Source organism: Scatophagus argus, chromosome 3 (assembly GCF_020382885.2).
Source record: "Scatophagus argus isolate fScaArg1 chromosome 3, fScaArg1.pri, whole genome shotgun sequence".
NCBI lineage: Eukaryota > Metazoa > Chordata > Actinopteri > Scatophagidae > Scatophagus > Scatophagus argus.
In genome coordinates, this window is record NC_058495.1 from 18,831,367 (window position 1) to 18,838,326 (window position 6,960).

Consider the following 6,960-nt stretch of genomic DNA (forward strand, 5'->3'; position numbering starts at 1 on the left):
AGCATCAGCTGTTTACAATTTTATTTTTTATCCAGTCACTTTTTTGCTTGAGAAAGTCATTTTTCTCCAGTGCTGCATACTGTCTTCATTTAATCCATGAGCTCTCCTTGTATATATTTTCACATTTTAAAATAAGGTTTTAGAAATATCTAGGTACACAAAACCTGCTATATTTATTCTGAATATGGTTTATTCCAACTATAGACAATATTAAAAAATACATACCTCTGTTCAGCCAGTTATCACTGGCCCACCCAGTTTCAACTGGACGATAAGAAGGTGTCTGTTCCATTGTTTTTATTTCTCCTCTATTATGTTTTGTGTCCTGGTTTATTTGCACTTGTGTGTAATATCATTACATATTTCTTTAAAGATTCAAAAACCCAGGCAACCATGTTTTGGTGCAGCGACTTGAGTAATCTGATTTTCAAGCACTGATTCATTTCCTCCCTGCTCCATTTTGTTTCAACAGAAAGGAATATAATCAGCCTTACATTATGCAGTACGCTAGACAAACTTTTTTAAAACAGATTTAACAGTATTAAAGTCTGACAAAAACAATCCCAGTTATTGCAGACAAAAATTAAAGTCCAAGAGTCGCACATGCCACTTGACAGTTATGAACCTTATTAAAATCATCCTGTTGCACATTCTGGCTCATCACTGTTTGTTCTGCTGAGCCTCCAAGTGTCTGTGCGCTGCTCTCAGTGTGTCCTGCAGGTCTTTGTACTGAGCAAGAGTGCAGGCTTCCTCCAGCTGCGCCCAGCGATAGTCCTGGTGTTCGTCAGACAAAGTCACCGCTGTCGCCGGGTGTGTCAGCTCGGCCAGCCAGTACAGCACCTCTTTGGGTCTGCCTCGCACCTCATAGTGCAACGTCTGCACAAAGTCGTCAATCACCCGCAGGTGCTCTGCCCCCAGTCCCGCCTCCTCCTTGGTCTCTCTCAGAGCTGTGGTGAGGTCGTCCTCGCCAGGATCCACATGACCTGATGGTGACCATTTTAGACGTAAGTGACGCAGCGAACATTTTAGAGTTTAGCTCATTACACCTAACATCAACTAGACGATAAAACTACTATTTTTGAACTTGTAATCACCTTTGGGTGGGGTCCAGTGGTGCTCCCCGTAAGAGGTCTGCAAGAGAAGGTACTCAACGTTGCCTGGTGGAGGGACACAACTGGCCAATCGACGAAACACTATAAAGCCACAAGCACGCAGCGCCATCTTGACACACAAACAAATTGCGTGCATAACGTTGTGTTATTGTGTTAGGATTCAGTATGCACAGAAAACATAAAGGCTGCAGTGTGTGCAGTGGAGTTAATTCAGTCCTCAGTCAGTATGATCCTTTCAACTTGTGATGGCAAATTACCACTCTACCCTGGATTACAGAATAATGTTACATAGAAAAGTACTTGCAGAGTGTAATGGTATGTATGTTATTTCTTTTTTCACATTTTTGTTACTACATGAAGAGATTATTCTGCAGACAACCCTCCGTTCAACACGCGGCTCTACTGGTGAGCCAGCCAGTTAAAACAAAGTACAGCAATGTTACTTCTGACAGGAGCCATTTAGAGCCTACCAAGATAAAATTAGCACCCTACAACTTGTGCCTGTGCTGTGACAGGTTTTACACGTTTCCACACTCATGTACAACACTGCCATTATAGTGTGGGTCACTAACCAGAGCAAAGAAACCTGTGTTATTGTGACTAGCTAGCTTGTTAACGTTACTTCTCTGCTCGCACAGATCAGTTGTCACAAATTAAAGTGACTGAAATCAGTTTTAGTTTTCTAAAAACTACTTACTTAGTTAATACTCGAAAGTCTCAGAAAACTTACAGTCTATTTGCTATCACAAGACGTGTTTGGGTGTTGGAGTTTCTCGTCGGCCGGGAGCACAGCAAAGCTCAACGGTGCACCAAGAAATGAGTCCGGTCGTCTGTGGAGACGGACTCTAACAGTTCCGCTTTGTTGAAATACTTTGACAGTAACGTTACTTACTGTTACTAGCAAAAAAAAAATATTATTACATCATTATTATATCATTTTGCAGAATGCCTATATTTAGGTGTATTATTATTTTGTACTGATATGATTAATATGTTATACTTCACATTATATTTTTTACTGTTATGTTAAAAGCAGTACAATATTTCTCTTTGACTTGTAGTACCGACGGACAATGGAAACAACAATAGTATTGCAAAATTATGTTTAGGTACAGTAGCTACTTAAGTAAATGTACCTTAAAACTTTCCACTACTACTACTACTACAGCTGCAGATGATGATAGTGACAGGAAATTGAATAATTTAGGGACACAAAACGGGTAAACTGATTAGGTTAAAATAACACCTATGCCTCAATAATTAAATGTAAATAGACGCATTTGCCATGTTGGAAATCTCAATGACAGATTAAAGAAATTGTTTTATGATAAATGTACATATTTCTTCATAATCAGATAGCTGTTGTGTCTGTGGGAGACAGATAAGAAATGTACCCAGTGTAGATAGGGCTAACTGAAAACAGCTCATATCTGAAGATAATAGAGATGGAGCCTCCCTTTCTAAGCAAGCTCAGCTTTCAGCAGTACAGTTCTCCAGCTTGGCAGAGGAAACGCCGCTGCTGAATTTCAAGGTAAAGACAAAAGCTCACCCAAAAGACATGTTTTATTGATTATAATTTTAAATATATATATATATATGGGGAGAGGGACAGACAGACCGAGCGGATACATAAACATGATGTAACTTTTAAGGAATTGTAGCCTGTAGTTCCTCAGGGCTCACTTGTTTTGTATTGTTTTCCTGACATAAACTATTATTTTGCTTTTCTGTAGCTCCTTCCTTCATAGTATGCATTTCTCTGGGGTTTAGCCAGAGGCCTCAGGACACGTGACTTTAACAGCTACTACTACTGTGCTTACTCGCCTGTGCTCATTATTCCACTCCGCTTTACATGAATCACACTCAGATTTCCCAGCATGCAGATATTTTTGGTATACACTGACTGTCACAGAGATTACACATGGATGTAGGACTGAAGTCTCGAGATGACCAGTTCTTTTGTACAATGATGACAGTCACATTTATATTTTATGTCACTGTGTTCAGCCCACTTGTGTCACTTCTTGTGGGTCATACATACTGTAAACATGAGGACGTTAACTGGGCTGCAATTTTGCATTTAGGGAACACGCAGACAAGCAAAAGAATATTATGATTCATATGTTCGATTTATTCTTAAACTAGTTATGATGATAGATGTTAGGCATTAATATTGCAGGCCTGAGTTTGTCTGAAGGGAAGCTGATCAGTGCCAAGAAATGTCCTCCCTTGGATTCTTCAAGCCGAAGGCTCTGGAGGTGTTGTGGACTTAATTTAAGCTGACAGCTGTGATGGGAGTCTTCTACACAATAATCCCAGTAACAAATCCAAAAGCCACACTTTTCATGTGTAGTTAATCTGTAAGTTCTCTTCTTGCTGCACGACTGGCACAGATTGCAGGGTAGATGCAACCAATCTTATGATTTAGGAAAGAAAAACAACTCCTGATTGTGTCAGTGTGTATGATGTATGTACCTATGATGAGTATGACCCAAATTAAAATGATATTTTCTGCTTCCCTTCTAAACAGCATTTAACATTGCCATGGAGGACAAAGAGCAGCCCACGGGAGGGCCTCATTTTGTGGGGAAAAAGGATGAACTGATCGAAGCAAAGCGCTCTTTCAGAACATTAGAAGGTCGGGATATACTGGTCATTTACCACCAGGGAGTCCTCTATGCTATGGACTCTTATTGTTATCGTGAGTACAGCACTTGTCATGCTGAATCTAAAACAGCTGCTAGATATGAGAGTGGGAGTGTGTGTGTGTGTGTGTGTTGTGACTTCATCCATATAATATGTATTGTTGTCTGTGTCAAAGTTGGCAAATGTTTACTTTCACTGAGCCAATTCAAAAACAAGTTGCTGCAGACAGAAATACTGTCATGGAACATTTAACACTGAGCTGCCTTACTTTTGTTATGCCTCAGCGCTGGTGAAAGCCGTGGCCAGGGGGCATTATGTTTTCAGGTTGCCTGTTCCAGTCTTGTGAATGCAATTTCTCTGGAAGTCCTTGAATAAATTTCTTGAAATTTGGCACAGATGTTCACTTGGACTCTGCATTGACCTGATTACAATCTGGTGGACTAAGGTCAATGTCACTGTGACCTCACAAAACACATTTTGTGCCTATGACTTCAGAATTATTATTATTATTGTTCCAAAATTTCATGCAAATGTCTGTTTAAAAGGATAAAACGATGATGTGAGGACATTTTAGATCCAAAAGGTCAGCCTCTCTGTGATGTTGTAATGTTCTGCAAAAACACTTTTCTGTCCATTATTCAACAGCATAACTCAGGAACAGAGTTGATTTTCCTCAGTGAAATTACACACCAGTAGACATCCAGCAGTGGTCCACCACAAGCTCATTGGTTTTGCTGATACTGAGCTTCAGACGACTGTCATTTTACCTTGTGACGAAGCTCTTTTTCAGTCCTTTGTACCTCTCTGTAAAAATAGTCTCTAAATGAAGACAGCTTGTTTCCTTAAAAGTCTACATATAATATTAGGAGTGTGGACAGACGTGGACATAAACTACAACTTTAGTGAGGAATCCATCCGCTAGGCAGCATTTCTAGCTATCCATTTTGGTATATATTATCTCTAAAGTGTGTCCAGTCAGCAAAATATTAGTGTGATGTAAACTGCTTGCTTATTCTGCAATACACTGATCCTCTACCCTCTTGACAGATGCTGGGGGATTGCTGCAGAATGGAGACATTGAGGTGAGATTTACATTTGAGTTAAGAGATTAGAAGTTGTTGCATATTTGTATGACCCAAAAGAAAAAAGCCAAAATGCCATTTAAGTTAATGCACTGGAGCACATTAATGCTTTCCATCTGCGCTAAAAAAACGGCAACTGCTGTGCCGGGGCACAGAAGAACACTGTGATTAAGATATCAAACCTGCATCACATTATAATGTTATGCTAATGTTGAGAGGCCTAAATGACCTACACTTATTACACATGGCGTTGTTTACCTGCTTTCTTTCAACACACCAACAGGAAATTGACGGCAAGCTGTGCATAATTTGCCCAAAACACAAGTACAAGATCTCTCTTGCCAAAGGGGAGGGCTTATACAAGGGCACCGACCTCAGGGAAAAGCCACCTGTGCCCAGATGGTACTCCAAGGGCGTGAAGCAGCGGATCCACACTGTCACCGAGACCAACGGGGATGTCTATGTCAAGCTCTCTGAGGAAGCGTGCTGGATTGAGTCAGACTACTACCAGGGAGAGAAGGGCAAGGTGGAAAGGGAAAAAGCCGAGGCAGCTGAGAAGAAAACATCGTGACAGTAACGCAGAATGAGGAAAGGGTTTCTGTGGACTTTTCTTGCCTCCCCTGAGTTCCTGCAGGTTTGCATGATGACAGTAAAGGATGTCAGACATGCAGGGGGTCTTATTGTTAATGAGTTTAGGAGCTCCTATTTTATAGGAGCATATTTTACTAACAAATTGGATCACAATGCTATTGCAATGTTACTTGTGCATGTGCCTATATTGAAATATATTGCAGTTTATTAAATAAACTTTTTATGGATACATTTTGATTTGTGATTGTCTATTGTCAAAATGGGAAGTGGCAAGAGGGATCTAAATGCGTGCCCACGCCGGAGCGTCCCTCTGCATTTCAATACTCCTCATGTATTATGCATGCAGTGAATGAATCAATAAGATAAAAAGGTTTATGCTGATCGATAATGTCCTCAAGTGGAAAGTCGTTGATGTAAAATATAAAGATCATACCATAATACTGGCTACTTTTTGTAATATCATTGTCTGTTTATTCCCTCAGATAACATCAGAGAGCACTAGGGCACAGGGTGAGTAGAGTCCAGCATTTGGGATTTATGTTGTGAAATGTTTCCTGTCCACTGGCTGAAAGTTCCTCGAGCTACTGACACCACGTAGATCCCTGAGGTTGTTAAAAGGTGTGTTGACAGCAGCTTCAGACAGACACTGTGGCTGGCTGGCTCCCGGTCCTCACGGGCCCCTCTGGTGCATATTCTGATTAGAAATTCAGTTTTGTTTTGAACATTATTTTCTCATCTAAGTCTTGACAGGAAATGGAGTGTGTTTTCACAGCCTGTCAAATGAATCCTTCTTAGACATTATGTCAACGGTATCTCTTAACCTGATTTTGTTTCAGTTTGCCGTGTTGTGATTTTGAGGCGGCACTGCTTAGCGTATCACTCCTTCCTGTTCCTACTACAATTCCTATAATGCATCTTGATAACATTGTCTTCTTCTTCTGTGAAAACAGCCACGTCTTTCAAACGTCACACCTCCAATTTGTAACACAGGCTTTAATGTAATAATTGGAAAAACAAAAATTATAAAAGTGACTTTATTTATGTGGCTCCTGTGACCAAAAAAAAAAGTTGAATCATAACATATAGACATCCATAAGCCTGCTATACAAAATGTATATATTAGTTGAGTATTTGATGTAAAGAATGAAGACAGCCTGTCACGTTCAGACTATTTCTTTGTTAGCCATAGTGAAGGCTACCAATAAAACAGCACTTGGATGTGCATGTTAAACTGTGCATGAATGGTGTTGGTCTCTGAAGCTGGCCGACAGCAAACTTACCACTCAGCTTGAAGCCTTGCCTTGTGACACCACAAATCCATCCATCCATTTTCTATACTGCTTATCCGTCAGGGTCACGGAGGGGCTGAAGCCTATCCCAGCTGACTACGGGCGAGAGGCGGGGTACACCCTGGACTGGTCGCCAGTCCAGGTCGCCAGTCAATCGCAGGGCCAACACACAAAGACAGACAACCACACACTCTCACACTCACACCTAGGGGCAATTTAGAGTAGCCAATTAACCTAATG

The 6,960-nt window shown here is 40.7% G+C and overlaps 2 protein-coding genes across 4 annotated transcripts; one reads left to right on the forward strand and one right to left on the reverse strand.

The window, feature by feature from the left end:
* Window positions 1–168: 168 nt before the first annotated feature.
* On the reverse strand, window positions 169–1,974 carry nudt2 (nudix (nucleoside diphosphate linked moiety X)-type motif 2). The gene is made up of 3 exons (XM_046384421.1): window positions 1,843–1,974; window positions 1,095–1,221; window positions 169–983 (listed from the first exon to the last, which is right to left on the reverse strand). Exons 2-3 carry the CDS (start codon window positions 1,219–1,221, stop codon window positions 661–663), a joined length of 450 nt encoding a protein of 149 aa, XP_046240377.1. The 5' UTR covers window positions 1,843–1,974; the 3' UTR covers window positions 169–660.
* Window positions 855–5,662, forward strand: rfesd (Rieske (Fe-S) domain containing). Of its 3 annotated transcripts, none has more exons than XM_046384420.1 (4): window positions 855–989; window positions 3,643–3,813; window positions 4,806–4,840; window positions 5,124–5,662. In XM_046384420.1, exons 2-4 carry the CDS (start codon window positions 3,657–3,659, stop codon window positions 5,409–5,411), a joined length of 480 nt encoding a protein of 159 aa, XP_046240376.1. In that variant the 5' UTR covers window positions 855–989; window positions 3,643–3,656; the 3' UTR covers window positions 5,412–5,662. The 3 variants fall into 3 exon arrangements, with proteins under 3 accessions (XP_046240376.1, XP_046240375.1, XP_046240374.1); XM_046384419.1 differs by having other exon boundaries at window positions 862–1,004; XM_046384418.1 differs by lacking the exon at window positions 855–989 and adding an exon at window positions 1,234–1,427.
* The last annotated feature ends 1,298 nt before the right edge of the window (window positions 5,663–6,960 follow it).

Bases quoted from the DNA above. Each gene is read 5' to 3' on its own strand.
- nudt2 (XM_046384421.1), bottom strand. From the start codon at position 1,221: ATGGCGCTGCGTGCTTGTGGCTTTATAGTGTTTCGTCGATTGGCCAGT. The intron at 984-1,094 runs GTGATTACAAGT...GGTCACCATCAG, and splicing joins CCACTGGACCCCACCCAAAG to GTCATGTGGATCCTGGCGAG.
- rfesd (XM_046384418.1), top strand. From the start codon at position 1,358: ATGGCAAATTACCACTCTACCCTGGATTACAGAATAATGTTACATAGA. The intron at 1,428-3,642 runs GTATGTATGTTA...CCTTCTAAACAG, and splicing joins AGTACTTGCAGAGTGTAATG to CATTTAACATTGCCATGGAG. The intron at 3,814-4,805 runs GTGAGTACAGCA...CCCTCTTGACAG, and splicing joins TATGGACTCTTATTGTTATC to ATGCTGGGGGATTGCTGCAG.